At 34.7% G+C, this 14838-nt stretch overlaps 3 protein-coding genes and 1 long non-coding RNA gene across 8 annotated transcripts; 2 read left to right on the forward strand and 2 right to left on the reverse strand.

The window, feature by feature from the left end:
* LOC107222121 lies at positions 1-1807 on the forward strand. The gene is made up of 2 exons (XR_006904645.1): positions 1-479; positions 1117-1807. It is a non-coding gene; the product is annotated as an uncharacterized LOC107222121 (long non-coding RNA).
* Positions 1789-6064, reverse strand: LOC107222118 (N-sulphoglucosamine sulphohydrolase). The gene is made up of 10 exons (XM_015661345.2): positions 5905-6064; positions 4716-4845; positions 4416-4552; positions 4142-4292; positions 3816-4054; positions 3621-3740; positions 3319-3522; positions 3004-3173; positions 2607-2753; positions 1789-2349 (listed from the first exon to the last, which is right to left on the reverse strand). The coding sequence occupies exons 1-10, from the start codon at positions 6062-6064 to the stop codon at positions 2200-2202; spliced, it is 1608 nt and encodes a 535-aa protein (XP_015516831.1). The 3' UTR covers positions 1789-2199.
* LOC107222119 (phosphomannomutase) lies at positions 5652-9322 on the forward strand. 5 transcript variants are annotated; one of them, XM_046741348.1, is made up of 5 exons: positions 5652-5758; positions 6759-6845; positions 7493-7687; positions 7801-8068; positions 8749-9322. In XM_046741348.1, exons 2-5 carry the CDS (start codon positions 6783-6785, stop codon positions 9012-9014), a joined length of 792 nt encoding a protein of 263 aa, XP_046597304.1. In that variant the 5' UTR covers positions 5652-5758; positions 6759-6782; the 3' UTR covers positions 9015-9322. The 5 variants fall into 5 exon arrangements, with proteins under 5 accessions (XP_046597304.1, XP_046597303.1, XP_015516832.1 ...); XM_046741347.1 differs by lacking the exon at positions 5652-5758 and adding an exon at positions 6098-6239; XM_015661346.2 differs by lacking the exon at positions 5652-5758 and adding an exon at positions 6225-6366.
* LOC107222114 (methylglutaconyl-CoA hydratase, mitochondrial) lies at positions 8784-14365 on the reverse strand. The gene is made up of 3 exons (XM_046741345.1): positions 14000-14365; positions 12931-13915; positions 8784-11245 (listed from the first exon to the last, which is right to left on the reverse strand). The coding sequence occupies exons 2-3, from the start codon at positions 13677-13679 to the stop codon at positions 11086-11088; spliced, it is 909 nt and encodes a 302-aa protein (XP_046597301.1). The 5' UTR covers positions 13680-13915; positions 14000-14365; the 3' UTR covers positions 8784-11085.
* Between the last annotated feature and the right edge of the window lie 473 nt (positions 14366-14838).

Here is a 14838-nt window from a genome sequence, read left to right on the forward strand (position 1 = left end):
AATCTGTCAAAACGTTGCAAGTGGGACGCAACTTACGAATAAAAGTCGGGCGTGATCGAGTACTAAAATAACTACGCTTACTTTGCGCATTCAAATAAAGAATGTATAAACGGTAGTTGGGAGTGATTACCGAATAGCTTTAAAGTAAACTGCTCGAAACGTTGTTGAAAATATTACGACAGTATTTGAAATATTGTTATTCTATGCGTTTTCGTGGCACGCGTGATACATATGTCAAAGAAAAGAAAAATAATAACGCATGTGTACATATTGTCCAAGCATCATGAGTTCTGGTGCGAAACAATTGAAAATTTTTGAAACGCTGTAATTATGTGATGTTGGGATTACGTAGGACGAGAAAAATGCATTCGATCGTACTGGTCGGTGGCATTATTTTTTTTCTCGTACTCATGATCCAGGTTAAACAGATCTACGATAATAATCAGAAGCACTATAGATTCATGGAATACAAACAATACGTTAGTACCAAAAATCTTTTGCATTATCTGCCTTGTTATTAAACATCTTTTTTAATGCCTTCTCACTTTTTATTTTACTTCACTCATTGCCACATGAAACATCATATTTTCATCTCACCATCGGTATAAGCTTAATTTTGCTACGTACCATATTGGTCTGAATATAATTGGAGTTTTTTGTTAGCCAATTTTCCTCTTGAAATCCTCTTAATAAGGGATTTTTGCTGAGGAAATTTGCTATAATGACGAAAAAACTTTGTTGTCAACCAATTGTTGTAGAATTTAACCAACAAAATCACAAATCTCCCAAATTCAAAATTACAATTTTTCAAATAGCATCGGTCAGAAGTCTAAACAAATTAAAATTGAGATATTTATACAACAGACTGAAGTTTTAATGATGCAATGTATGTAAAATATACAACACAAACACCCGTGTGATAACAGATCATTTTTCCCTAAAATTCGACTTATATTCAGCATATAAAAAAAATCTTTGAAACAAATTCGTAAATTTGCGGGTCAACTTACATTCAGACTAACACTTTATTGAGCGTACTTCCATATTGCATGCAATACTATAAAAGCAATAATCATAAAAAGACTCAAACCATAACATGTGGATTCGCAATTTTAGATTAAAGAAATTGCTGCAGAAATGAATGTGGTTGAGAGGTCAGCCAATAAGTCATCTGCTTATGTTCGACAACTCAACGAAGCTCTTCTCAAACATCGGGAAAGAGAGGTCAGGAATATTTCTTTACCTCAGTTGACTACAATCTTATAATCTTTAGGAAATTCTAAATATTAATAAATAACTTAATGTGAAAATTAGAAAACAGTAAAAGTCCATCGTATGTAGAGAAAATAGAGAAATTTGACGTTTTGATAAAATAAAGTCTTTGTTGGTCTCCCATTTTACTTGCCGCAGCTAGGATTCCATTGAAATCGTCTATTCAATGATAACGAATGATGATTCTATAGAAAACTGGACGATTAAGATTACAATAAAATAAGACATCAGATGATTCCATTAGCACATACATGACAGAAATAAGAGCTGCTAAGCGTATTAATGATAAATTTAAAATAATTTTAACTCGTATTTGTAATTGTCTACGTACCTTTATAATGTCAATGAAAAAATTACATTTCTTTTTTAAACTTGGTTGTTGTCTGTGTAATATTATATAAGTTTGATCTTTTCTTTATACTTTGATAGTCTTGAACATAGATGTTATTGTTACTCTTGATAAAAAGCAAAGCTTACTTTGCTTGTAGCATGTGTCGTTTTTTAGAGAGCATTTTCCTCAATTAGATATAGTGTTTAAAAAAAACTGTTATCATTCCTCGATGATTGTAACATATATACTTGTTGCAAAGCTTAGATAATATTTAGGTAATAATTAAGTTCATATTATACATACACGTTGCGTGTATTACGTCACAATCACATATCGAATGAATTGTTGTAGTGGAAATAATATAAAATGGTTCGACAATAACGTTAATGAGTATAGTTATTGTTTCCTAAGAATTACGAATCCCAGTGTTAAACCAAAGTATGGGCAAGATAATTAACTTACAATTGTTAAATCGATCACAGTATATCCTAAATTAACGCAATGTTTAATTGTTATTAAAAAAGATTTCAGAAAAATATGTGAAAATTATATAGCTTCTTATGTTATACTTATCTTTGTATGAGACTCTTGATAAATCATTGGTTGAAGTTATCCAGTGGCATGCATTGCGGATTATTTTTGTAAGCACCTGCATCTTCGAGAACTCCACTTGGAGCACATAACCAGGGGTCATGGGTGGCTTGTTGCCAGTTGAACAATCTGGTTTGTAACTTTGTAACTATGTACTGAAATAATAAAAGGAATTATTGTTAACCCTACATTTAGGAACAATAATACAGAAAAAAAAATTTTGTTGAGACCTGTACCACTTACACATTAGAAAATTGATATTTTAAAGTTATTTTCCACAAAGTTAAAAAGTAAATTTAGTCGTTTCCATGATATTAAATGTGTCGAAAATTATAGCAACTGTTAACATAGTTGTATCTGCAAATGCTCTGTACTTCACGGAAAATAACGAGTATTCATGATAAATATGTACCTTCATGGATGGTTTGAATGCAATATTAGTGAGTTCCTCAGGGTCATATTTCAGGTCATATAACTCCCACTCTGGTCTGTTATAGTATGACTTCAAAGACTTATACCAAGGTACTGGTTGCTTATTACGCGTTCTGTTCAGAAGATCCTGGAAAATTAAATACTCGTTTATGTACCACTAATTTCAATCAACTTTAGGAGGTAAATATTGATATTACTGTAAACAAACAGGTAAAACAATAATTATTAAATGACATGTTAAAGAGGCGTAAGCCAGAGGTAAATTTCAAAATGAAAAACTATATGATTATATAGTTCAGACATCACATTCAAAATATAATTCTGAGAAAGTTAGAGTAGAGAATTCAGATTTTTACTTTGCTGAAAAATTTAATTACCTGAAACGATGGCGATATATAAAAATCTTGATCAATTGGGAATGGCATCTTGTAATTAAGATTATGGATAAGCTTATGTCGCTTTGTTCTGATTGCTCGCATTGGATAGTACATGGTGATTTCGTGATGCGTATGACTTGCAAAGACAGCTGTATCATTTTCGAGAGGCTCTAGAAAAACCACAATTTCATCATGTCACAATGTTTCACGATAAACAGCTTGTGCTATTATATAAAAAAATACATATTGAGCCCCAGCTTAAAGTTATTCAATTTTTTCTTACACAATTAGCGATGATCTTTTTTAATGATTTACCTTGACTGAGTAGAGGAAGAAGAGATTTTCCGGTGCGTGAGATTCGAGGTGATACATTGTTGTCGTCAAATTGTGTTGTGTCAGAAATATTGAACCAGTCTAGTACAGTTGGTACGATATCAAGTAGTGAGGTCATGCTGTAAGTTACTTGATTTCTACGTTGCTTGTGATATGGGGATGATATCATCATCGGCTCTGCCATGCCTGTACCATTAAAATGATGCAAAATTCATAATTGCCTAAATCCGATACGCATTTGTTGGGGTATCAGCAGGTTTGCGTTGCAGCGTTAAAAAATTTACCTGGATCGTACAGATTAGTCCGGCCACTAGGAAAGGGAATACCATTATCAGAGGTATAAATAACAAGTGTGTCATCTTTAAAACCAGCATCCTCAAGCTCCTTCAGTACCAGTCCCACTCCTATCAAATAATATTCAGTATTGAACTTCAAGAAGTATAATGATTTAATATTACAACGGAATTACTAAGGGACACCTTGATCAAGTCTCGAAATTGTTGTATACTGTGCAGCTAAGTCACGACGAGCAGCTTCGGTATCTTGGACGAAGTAAGGTAACTGAACTTGTTTCCACTGGTAGTAAATAGGATTCCAATCAGGAATAGTGCCCATTCCCTGTTCACCGTTTCCAAATTTTTCACAAAAATTGCCGTACTCAGGGTGCGTGTGGCCACAGCGATGGGGATCATGAAAAGCAACGTAGAGGAAGAAGGGTCTGTGAAAATCATTACAATATTTGACATGTGACAGAAATTAATCTGTCGATTATTTCATACCTAAAGATAATCATTAAGGTTCTCACTTGGTTTTATTAACAGACAGAAATTCCCGAACAAGGAGCTTGATTTTAGTTATGTTCCTTCCAACTTGAAGAATTGAATGGTTCTCTTCCGTGTGTGAAAAATCGAATGGATAAACGTTGCTGGGTCCGACGTGCTTCTTGCCAATAATTCCTAGTGTTACGAAAATTATTATCTCACAACACAATAATAATTTAACCTTGATTTAAAAATGATGTGTAAAATTTTCGTGAACCTTTGATTCAAAGTTATGAAAACTACCAGCAAATCCTTTACCTGTTTTAATGTTATTTTGACCCAAGATTTTAGGTAGGCTCTTTACATCGTCAAAGGAATTGAAATGATGTACACCTTGGTGAAGCCCATACATCCCATTTGTATGGCTTGGAAGTCCGGTGAGGAGTGCGGCACGGCTTCAATAATTGAAAAACACACATTGATTTGAATGTATGAAAGAATTTTAACTGCGAATAATGTAATTAATGTTACACTGCATTGATTTAACTAGGGATTTAACTAAGGATTGCACCTAGTTAAGAATTGGAAAAGATGTCAATGTGTAAAAGAGATCTGTACCTTGGTGAACAACTGCTTACTGACGTGTAAGCATTGTTGAAAATCAATCCATTCTTCGCCAGAATATCCAGATTGGGAGATTGACAAACTTTGTTTCTGTACGATCGCATTTCAAAACCTCCATCGTCAGCTGGAAAAAATATAAATACATGCGTTGAATTATTGATGAACTAGCGTATTCAGTGACCAGAGTGAGATACAGAAAATTATGCCATAATTTATCTGCATATAAGAAATAATTTCACATACGACTTTAATCGAACAAAACATTGTGTCAAAAAAAATGTATGGTTCAGTAATATCTAGTTTACCTCAAGAAATAGTTTTTCGTTATTACAAATATGCCACCAAATTTACCAAATAAAAGTATTATAATAAATAAGCTCCCTAGTAGTTTTGCCTCAACGAAAATACAATTAGATTTAATCTACTGATTAATTAATTGAATACAGCTGGAATAAATTAACGTGATAAACAGAATTCTGTCAATTTTAATATTGTAAACATGTTTTTATAATGAGCTTGGATCACGTTTGAAAGCTTAAACTTTGAACTTTCGTTTGACATATTTAGTCCTTCTAACAGTCAATGCACACATAGATTGTTTACAATTTTTTAATATGGATTCAACCAAGGATTTTGTAACTTAATACTCAATAATTACTATAAATAATACGGCACAAAATAGAAAATCTCGCGTTAGAAAATATCTAAATTATTATAAATCTATTTTAATATTGTTTTCTAATTTGAGATCAAAAATTGAGTCGCTGTAAAAAACAAAAGAAATTGCCGCCGAAAGATAAGTTCGAAAGACGAAACAAGCGGTTTGACGTAACAGAAAGCGTAGCATCTGATTGGTTTGCCACATAACAAATCAGCCGATAAAAAGCGTTCTTTTTTCCAACAACGTATAATCCATATACGCCTAAAATCGTAAAAATTTGATTGTTGCACCCATTGATTGAGTTTGGAACAATTTATCGACGGAAGAATTTAAAGACGGTTACACTTGGGCAAATTTGGTGACCAGTTCTCGACGGGTAAGTAGGCTTGAGGCCATAAGAAGCGATGTTAGCGATTCGCTAGCTTCTTTATCGATCGAACTCGGTTAATACGCAATTCCATAAATCACAAAAAACAGTCAACTGTACACTACATACAATCTAAGTAAAAGTAGGTCATTCACCTAAAAGCAACAGCACATTCCTGGGTGACCTAGGGGATGTTGGATTCGCATCTGCGTATGCAAGCTCAGGTAAAATCAGGGAAGCCAGAAGTGAAGCAGCAGCAACGATGAGAATCTTCCCGCGTGGCATCTTCATGCAGAGAGAAACCTCTTCCTGCATGTATACCTATATCGCCTTTACCCACGTGTTAACGCGTGACGTTAACTGCGGAACTGCAGGTTCGTGGCACTCCGAAACCAAGGAATAGAACGGGACGCGAGATACGAATTTGTGGGATAGCCGTTCGGCACAAAAAGAGAGGAGACGAGTGCCTACGTGGTACTAAAACGTTGGTGTACGTATGTAAACTGTTTCCGACTGATCAAACGCAAACTGTATTTACGTACTGGATGCGAGCACCGGTTTGACAATTATAACACATCGTGAGTTTTCACGCTCGTTGCGGTCGACGACACCTCAAGGTACGCCTGACACGTATTGATAACTAGTCTACTACGGATCCGGTGGTCATACTTGACACGCCGGCTGAGCAACGCCTCGCCTCCCTTTTCTCCACATTATCTTTTTACTCTTGTTTAGTGAAAGGCATTCTAGAAACACCACAAGATTCGAGCAGAGGGTATTTCGATGTTCTCAAACTCTATATTAATTCGTTCCTTCAATCGGCAGGTTTTTTTCAATTTGAATTCAGGTTTATTGTTATTGTTATTTTCGAAAAATTTATTTGACCTGTTCAAGTTATCGTTTGTACGAGAAATTGCAGTAAAAACTTATCACATCAAACTGTGTGAGCCTCGCAAAGTTCATTATCTTTACATTACTACATATATTAATTGTTTTATTCAACTTTCAGAATTTTATCCACCGTTTTTACACTATGGCTAATAAAAAGATCATCTGTTTGTTCGACGTTGATGGAACACTGACTACTCCGCGTCAGGTATGGGTACTTTCCATTATTGCCATACTTAGCAAACATGCTGAACATCTTCAGGAAAAAAACTAGGGAATTCCAGTTACATCGTGAAAAATAATATTAATCTAATATTCAGATGACTGCAAATAGAAAGCTGATGCTATTTTTCAACGACAAAAAGTACTTGAGTCTTGAAATGGAATTCAGAACAAATGCTTTTTCTTCAGAAATACTAAAATCAAAGTACTTAAAAGGTCGAATTCAAAATTCTATTTCTGATGGTTTTTCTTCAATGATTTCATCATCTTTGTTTGGTCGCATAAAAAATAGAGAATCATTTATTTTCTACTGAAGTAATGAAATTGAAATATCATTAGTCAAGGTGCTACCTAATATTAAATAACGAAAATTTATATTAATTTTTTTTCCATCTATATTAGCACGTAAATTCAACAATTGAATCGTTTTGGAAAATGCATATGTGTCTTGCAATTTCAACATTTTATCAACACTGATGATCGATGTTCCCCTTCTATAGCCGATCGTGGAATTGATAAAAAAAGCGGTTCAAGAGCTACCATTACAAATAATCTATAAGCCAAATTTTTTTTTCGTTTCTTTGTCTGAGATGCCCTCTTTGTAATGCTTGAATGCCAAACCGTTTTTTCCAGGTTGTTAAACCAGATATGGAAAAGTTTTTGCTGCAAACAGTGAGAAAAGAATTTGATATTGCCCTTGTTGGTGGTTCTGATTTGGTGAAGATTTTAGAGCAGATGGGAGGAAGCGACGTTGTGAATAATTTCAAATATGTGTTTGCTGAGAATGGGCTGATTGCCTACCGTGATGGAAAGCAGATCGCTACCGAGGTAAATGAAAGAGAATTGAAAGTTGACAAACAAGATACTTTCAATCAATTACTCCTAATGTTTTTTACTTACAATTTGGATTAACAGTTATTTCTTTATCTCTTTCTTTTCAGACAATCTTAGATGCGCTTGGAGAAGATCAGTTACAGGAGTTATTAAATTTCTGTCTACGATATATTGCAGACCTCAAAATACCAGTCAAACGTGGTACTTTCATAGAGTTTCGGTCTGGCTTGATAAATGTCTCGCCTATAGGGCGGAACTGCAGCAGAGATGAGCGCAACGCGTTCAATGAATATGACAAAGAAAATCTAATTCGACCAAAATTTGTTCAGGCCTTAAAAAAAGAGTTTGCTCACCTGCCACTCACCTTTAGTATAGGTACTTATCCTTATTTTTGACATATTTTTCTTTTTTGTGTCGACATTCACAACTTCTTATGTATTTAAGGAAGTTGAAGAGTCAAGATTAAATACTTTTTGCTCATTTTATTACGAGATAGTCACACATTCGAGATTAATCAAATTCACATATTCCTAAGCTGAACACATTTCCCTTCAAATACAGGAAAAGATATACTAAAATTATGAACCACATTCTAGATATTGACTCTTCATTTCAAATCACTTTAACATGATTAAAAATGTAATTGGTTTGTTCGATTCCACTCTATGATGGCTTATTTTGTTGAGAAGAGATTACTCTCTATAAACTCGCTATGACAATTTTCTTTCATCGTACTGGTATTGGTGCATATTGAATTTTTCAAGACTGCACTGATATTGATTTTGATTGAAAAACAGGAATACTAAATTTACTAACCTGGAAAAAATCTGTATCATTTTTCTAACAAAGTAATCATGGAGTGAAATCGAATAAATTTATTAGATATTTAACTATTATAGAGATTTCAAACCGAAAATTGATATATAAGCTTTTGTTTACGATTTTAGTATTTCTTTTCTTTTTTTATTCTTACAATTTTTAGGGTAATCGTTCTAACTTTCGAATATAAAAATATGATAAATGTGATGAAAAATATGAAAAATTTTTTCTTGTAGGTGGCCAGATATCTATAGATATTTTTCCAAATGGGTGGGATAAGACTTACTGTTTGAAGTACATTGAGGGATATGAGGAGATTCATTTCTTCGGTGACAAAACTGAAGCGGGTGGCAACGACCATGAAATTTATGAGAGTGATCTTACAATTGGTCATCGAGTCACTAGTCCTGAGGATACCATCAGGCAGGTCAAGATGTTGATGGCTCTTGTGAAGGAAAAACAGTCCAAGGGTCAGCTTCCTGTTCCAATGCAATGTCTTTAACGAGTTTCAATCTAAGTGTGGTTTCAAATTCCTAGTGGAAATTGATTGTAACGATATTTCAATATTTCAAGGGTGTAATCGTAATGTTTGAAAATATGTAGGTATGTAAATACAACGTGTTGTAATTTAATCATTTTAAAATAGATTTAATGATGTATAACTTTGTTTTCATTCAAATTGACTCCATTACGCAGTTATGAAGTTTGTAAAATATTTATATGTATAATGTACAGAAACTATAAATGAGCTCACGGGTAGAAAATAAAAGATTTGAATGTACTTGATAAAAGATTGCAGTACTTGACGAATATTCTGTTATTGAAACATACCCTTAGTTGTTCCTTCTAGGTGTTTTGTCTTACAATGTAGTGATACGAACGAAAGCATCCATAATGTGCAAATCCTAGAAATAGAAAAACTTGTTAGTAACAGTCGAAATGAATATGTGCCTCAAGCAAGTAATTGAAGTTTCATATTTATTGTAACCAATACGTATGAATACTATTGAGTAAGGAAGTGCAGCTCTTCTGGATGTATTGTTACTGTGGTGAATTACACATATACATTGTATTGTTCGCAAGTATTGTAATAAAAATCGCAATCGCCAAAACAAGTTTGCTCATCATTTTCAATTGATTAATTTATTATCATTATTGAACAGTGTCATTATAGGTATACGTATATTACGTGTAAAAATATGTACAATAAAATATTTAATTTCTTAGAAAGAATATATGTATATGTATATTATATATATATATATATAATACACACACATATATATATACTATACCTTATGACTTCACTCATCTGCAGTGTCTGATAATAAAAACTTCTCTTCTAGAGATGGTGTACAATATGTTATAAAAATACACAAATTTAACATGCTCCAACAATAGCGGTTTTGATATGATAGATAATCCTAAGAACGTATCAAAAAATGCCCCTGTCCCTCATTCCGTTATGCTTATTAAGTTTTGAAACATATAAGCTCCAAACATGACAAGCTAAATTACTTATTATTTAATGAATTATACTTTCTTTGCTCACGTTAAAGTCCTGTTGTCATTGCTCCTACACTGCAAAGAGACATGATAATATAGCAGTGTAAATATTTGCGTTAAGTTGATAACGTACTGGACAATAGTGACGAATGGTTTATTTTGAACTGTAATTGCATTGGATTTGTATCAAATGTTATCTTACGTAGTGTTTTTCTTGCCTGTAAAAAAGTATTACAAAAGAGAACTGTTATTATCGCTACATTGAATCATGCTGATAATCGGTTGCATATCACATGCGGACAGATAAACTTCAACTTTTAGATACAAAACAAGAGTCAAATGCAACAATTTTCATTCTTTAACAGGGAAATTTTAAGGTGAGCAAAGATTACAATGAAAGACGAAAAGAACAAAAAAACTTTATAAAATTTAAGATTATATAGAGAGATATAAGAGATCTCTAAAACTTAGAAACATATTGCGATTAATTCTGTGAATTCTAAGATTTAAATTAAAATAACTATAGGTATATATACTTTTTCAATTTTTCTTTTTAACATCGTATAAAATATTTCAAGTTATACTTGATATTCATAACAATATATAATAAAATATAATCAACTTTGATGGCTGCTGTACTGATTATTATCCAGCCGTTAAATATGCAATTGGAAGACTCAATAACTTTCTTTTTTTAACTTGCTCAAGCAAATACGCACTTATAAACAAGAAAAAATCACTGGTAACTGATTACTGTAGCCCATATTTGGATTAGTCATTTATCTTTCCAATTAAGTTGGCACAAATGCCTGGTACGAGTTCGTATCACTGACAGATTACTTCTGATAACAGGAGTGATTATTCCCTGTTTCGTGACTTCATTTTCATGCTTTCAATGGCCCGCTAGTGCTAGGGTTGTAGAACTGAATTTTTGTAAATGAAAAACTGCTATTTTTCGTAATATGATTATTGTAACGAGGACGAGTAAGCAAGACTACTGATAAAAACTCACGTTATCAGCACAGAGCGTATCTCAGCTTATTAAAAGTGTAAAACAATAATCAGAATCAGATGCCTTTGTAGACTGGAACACGCTTCGCCTTAAATGCAGCAAGCCCTTCTAAACGATCTTCCGTTTCCAAAAGCTGCGTGTAGCACTTCTTCTCTATCTCGAATCCGTCTTCCAGTGGAACTTCAACACCTTGACTTATTGCTACTTTGGCTAACCTAGAATCAAACAGAATAGATATGAATCAGTTCATTGAATATAATGATATTTACTTCGATACTACCAAAGCCCGCGAAACTCTCCTATTCGGATTGCTTTTGGTTTTGATAAGATAAATTTTGCACGATTGCGTGATCTGGAGAAATAATATGGCAGAATTGTGGCAAGAGATATGAACGAAGAGATAAGTACACAGGCTAAAAATTTTACCCTGCTTTCCCTCACGTGAGCAAAAGTCTTAAAGCCAATATTACGGAAATCTGAAGCCAAAATTACATGACAAGACGAAAGATAAGCAATGTTTGCACAGTTTAAATCTTCTACAATAATTCCTGACCAATCAAGCGCTGGTTTGGATTAGCAACTTTCCCTTTTACTTTTTTTTTGTCCCACTCGTTGTCGAATGCATTAAATATACATAAAACTTGTACAGTCATGCTTATAAGAATGTGTAATTGACGTTCTGAACCAATAAACAATATCTTTGATTGATTAAACAAATGATATGATTCTGAATTTGAAAATGTAGGTCGCTGTGACAGAGTTACAGATAATAAATCCTAAATTTTCCATTGCATCGAAATTGTGTGTGATGTCAAATGTACAGTATATTAAATGGGCAGCAGCTGTGTATATATTGATTACATAACGTTATCTCCATGTTGATTTGCCCTTGAGTAACCTTTTACAAATGTATACACACATGTAAAAGATGGGTTTATGCAATATTTGAGCCCACAGATATTTGATCAAGCAATACATGTACTTTCGTATTTGTCAGTTAGTTGCCGTTTGTAAAAAAAAAGTAAGTCTCCAGTTACTCTAAAACATAAATAATTCTTTTGAAAAGTGAATAGTTGTATATGATTGTGGCACAAATAGTATTAGCATATAACTCAACAGATAATGAATATATTTATTACTAGTGTGTAAAAATTGACAAGAAAGATAAGACAAAAGTACATTTTCAAAGTGTAATAGGAGATACAGAGTAACTGAAGATCACTGACTTCCGTTGTTGCGTGCACTTTTTTAAGCTCAGAGCAGCAGTCTTTAAAGAAAAGACACGCGGGTGCTGCTTGCTTCAAGAGGCAAAGGTCAAACATTTACATGCAAGTACTAACGTAAGTGTGGAGCGTGAACAGGCCAGTGATGAGCTCGGCAAGTAAATGAACGCAGTTAGAGACAAGTTTGCATGAATATTGTCATGAATCAGCGTTTAATTTGCGATGGAAACATTTTAATAGATAGAAATGAAAGTATAATGCTTAGCGGCAAATCTTATGTACAAAATGATTTGTCGTCTGCTTGCTTTGTGCTTGTGATTATTATTATCTTGCAGTAAAGCAGTGAAAATGTAAAAGCAGTGCATGATATAAGAAAGAAAACTTCTTTTTAATTGACTATCATAATGCAGTCATAAGATAGCATAAGAAAATCCAGTGAATAATTGTAAACGAAAAGCTTTAAACGATAGAGAAAATATAAAGAAAAATTGAAAAAACTTCACAACGGAAGTGAAATTCCAGAACATTTATCGTATTATTACACTGAGTAACATAAATTAAAGGATATCTTTGGGGTTTTAGTATTTTTAGAACTGCTAAAAATTTAGTATTCGATGCATGAATTTTCATGATCCAAGCATGAATGGACAGTCTGAAAACTAATCATTAGTTCTCACCTAACGCCGATTGGTCCGTTAGGCAGAATTTCCCTGGCGATAGAAAGAGCAGCCTGATAAGCAGCATCTCCATCCATATTCTGGGGTACGACATGGTTCACAATCCCAATCTGATGTGCCTCTTCTCCGTCAAGAATTTTCCCAGTGAAAATGAGCTCCTTTGCTACGGCAGGGCCGACTATCCTAGGGAGTCTCTGTGTTCCCCCAGCACCAGGAATAATGGCCAATTTTGTCTCTACGAGACCCATTTTTGCCTCGTTAGCTGCTGTTCTAATATCACATGCTAACGCCAGCTCCAGGCCTCCGCCAAGGGCAACGCCATCGATTGCAGATATCACAGGAGTCGGCAGGGACTCGACGGTATTCATGAGCTTACGCAGCGAAGTCACGAAGTCCGTCACCTCTTGGGGTTGCATCTGAGCTCTTTCCCTTAGGTCTGCACCCGCGCAAAACACCTTCGGTACCATGCTCCGTATTATCACCGTCCTGACGTTGCTGTCCTCTCTAATAGTAGCCAACGAATCGTAGAATTGAGTGACTAGATTCTTTCCAAACGCATTCCTGTTCTCTGGACGATTTAGTCCAAGGACAGCAATACCGGTGTCTTTGCCATCGAGGTACTTGATCAATATTTCCCTTGAATCCTCCTTCGGATTCAACTGCATTTTTGTTGACAATTTTCGCACCGCAATTACGGCGAAATTGTAGAACGACGGCGCAGCTTTCAGTGTCGATACCAACGCGACCATGATTCTCGATAGTATGTTTATGGAAGAGTTGAAAAAATGACGTCGTAACCCAGGTGTCGAAGTGTTTCGAAACTCTATTATAATTTCGCTCCTCGTGCGTAGCGACCAACAACAGCAGACTTGTTATCAAGCTGGAGTCGCGGGAGCAACTGACGAGACGCGAGGCAGGGCACCGAGTAAGAAATTTCTTAGTTCCCTTTTTTTTCGTCACTGGATATTATTTATTACAATACACGCTGCAGACACAGAGAGGAAAAGTCGCTGATTATAACTTGAATATCAACCAGAGAAGTAAGTAAAAGTTATACTTTAATACGTACACGGAATTCCACCGGGTGATGTAGTTTTCTCCTGATCATCAAATCCTCGTTGCAGACATAATGTCGTCGGTTATTATATCATATACTGCCAGCAACGGTGCGTAGATCTTAATTGTGTATCTCCAAATTATCCTAAGTCGTAAAGTCGTACCTTTGGCTATTGGAAAGTTTTTTTCCCCCCCAAGTAACAGGTGCCTGCAGGTTTCACTCGTTCTAAAATTCTAAACTCCCACTTCAAATTGTCGAATGTGCGCAGAGGCAGGTATGACACACATGCGTATTCGTATGTATGAATGCAATGTACGGTTCGCCGATCGTCACTGTTTACTCGCGCGGTTACCGATTCAACGGACAGAGGCGCTGCCAACTTCAGACCTTCGCTCCCCTCGCGCGGCGTAATGACTAGAATGAATTTCAAATATCACGGTCACCGTTCCCCCGCTTATGCACGAGGATGATGTTAATAATGTTACTGTAGCGATGCATGTTTAGTAAAAATGCGAGGAAAAATCGTTACTTCGCATCTTTAGAAATGTCTGAAATTTAGTAAACCTCATATTTTGCAGCGCCGACTCGTTGAAATTCATTCGAAAATTGCACAGTAATGATTTTTTTCCGATGTATCGTTATGCTAACGTTACTAAGTTCAGCCTCATGGTTTTGCTGCCTTCTATACTTTTTCAGAATTTATCGGTATCAACGTACAAGTTTTTCAGGACTTCTGGATTATAAAAATGCTGGTCATAAACTATTCGTACCATGTTTCGTTTACTCATTATTGCAATAACCAGCTGTGCACTCTATAATTATTGTCGCGGATGTTCCAGCTGTTCATTTTA

This window comes from Neodiprion lecontei, chromosome 5, assembly GCF_021901455.1.
Source record: "Neodiprion lecontei isolate iyNeoLeco1 chromosome 5, iyNeoLeco1.1, whole genome shotgun sequence".
NCBI lineage: Eukaryota > Metazoa > Arthropoda > Insecta > Hymenoptera > Diprionidae > Neodiprion > Neodiprion lecontei.

Bases quoted from the DNA above. Each gene is read 5' to 3' on its own strand.
- LOC107222118 (XM_015661345.2), bottom strand. From the start codon at position 6,064: ATGCAGGAAGAGGTTTCTCTCTGCATGAAGATGCCACGCGGGAAGATT. The intron at 4,293-4,415 runs GTAAAGGATTTG...TCGTAACACTAG, and splicing joins TCAAAATAACATTAAAACAG to GAATTATTGGCAAGAAGCAC. The intron at 2,350-2,606 runs GTACATATTTAT...TTATTATTTCAG, and splicing joins CATTCAAACCATCCATGAAG to TACATAGTTACAAAGTTACA.
- LOC107222119 (XM_046741348.1), top strand. From the start codon at position 6,783: ATGGCTAATAAAAAGATCATCTGTTTGTTCGACGTTGATGGAACACTG. The intron at 6,846-7,492 runs GTATGGGTACTT...CGTTTTTTCCAG, and splicing joins CACTGACTACTCCGCGTCAG to GTTGTTAAACCAGATATGGA. The intron at 8,069-8,748 runs GTACTTATCCTT...TTTTTCTTGTAG, and splicing joins GCCACTCACCTTTAGTATAG to GTGGCCAGATATCTATAGAT.
- LOC107222114 (XM_046741345.1), bottom strand. From the start codon at position 13,679: ATGGTCGCGTTGGTATCGACACTGAAAGCTGCGCCGTCGTTCTACAAT. The intron at 11,246-12,930 runs GTGAGAACTAAT...GTTTGATTCTAG, and splicing joins AACGGACCAATCGGCGTTAG to GTTAGCCAAAGTAGCAATAA.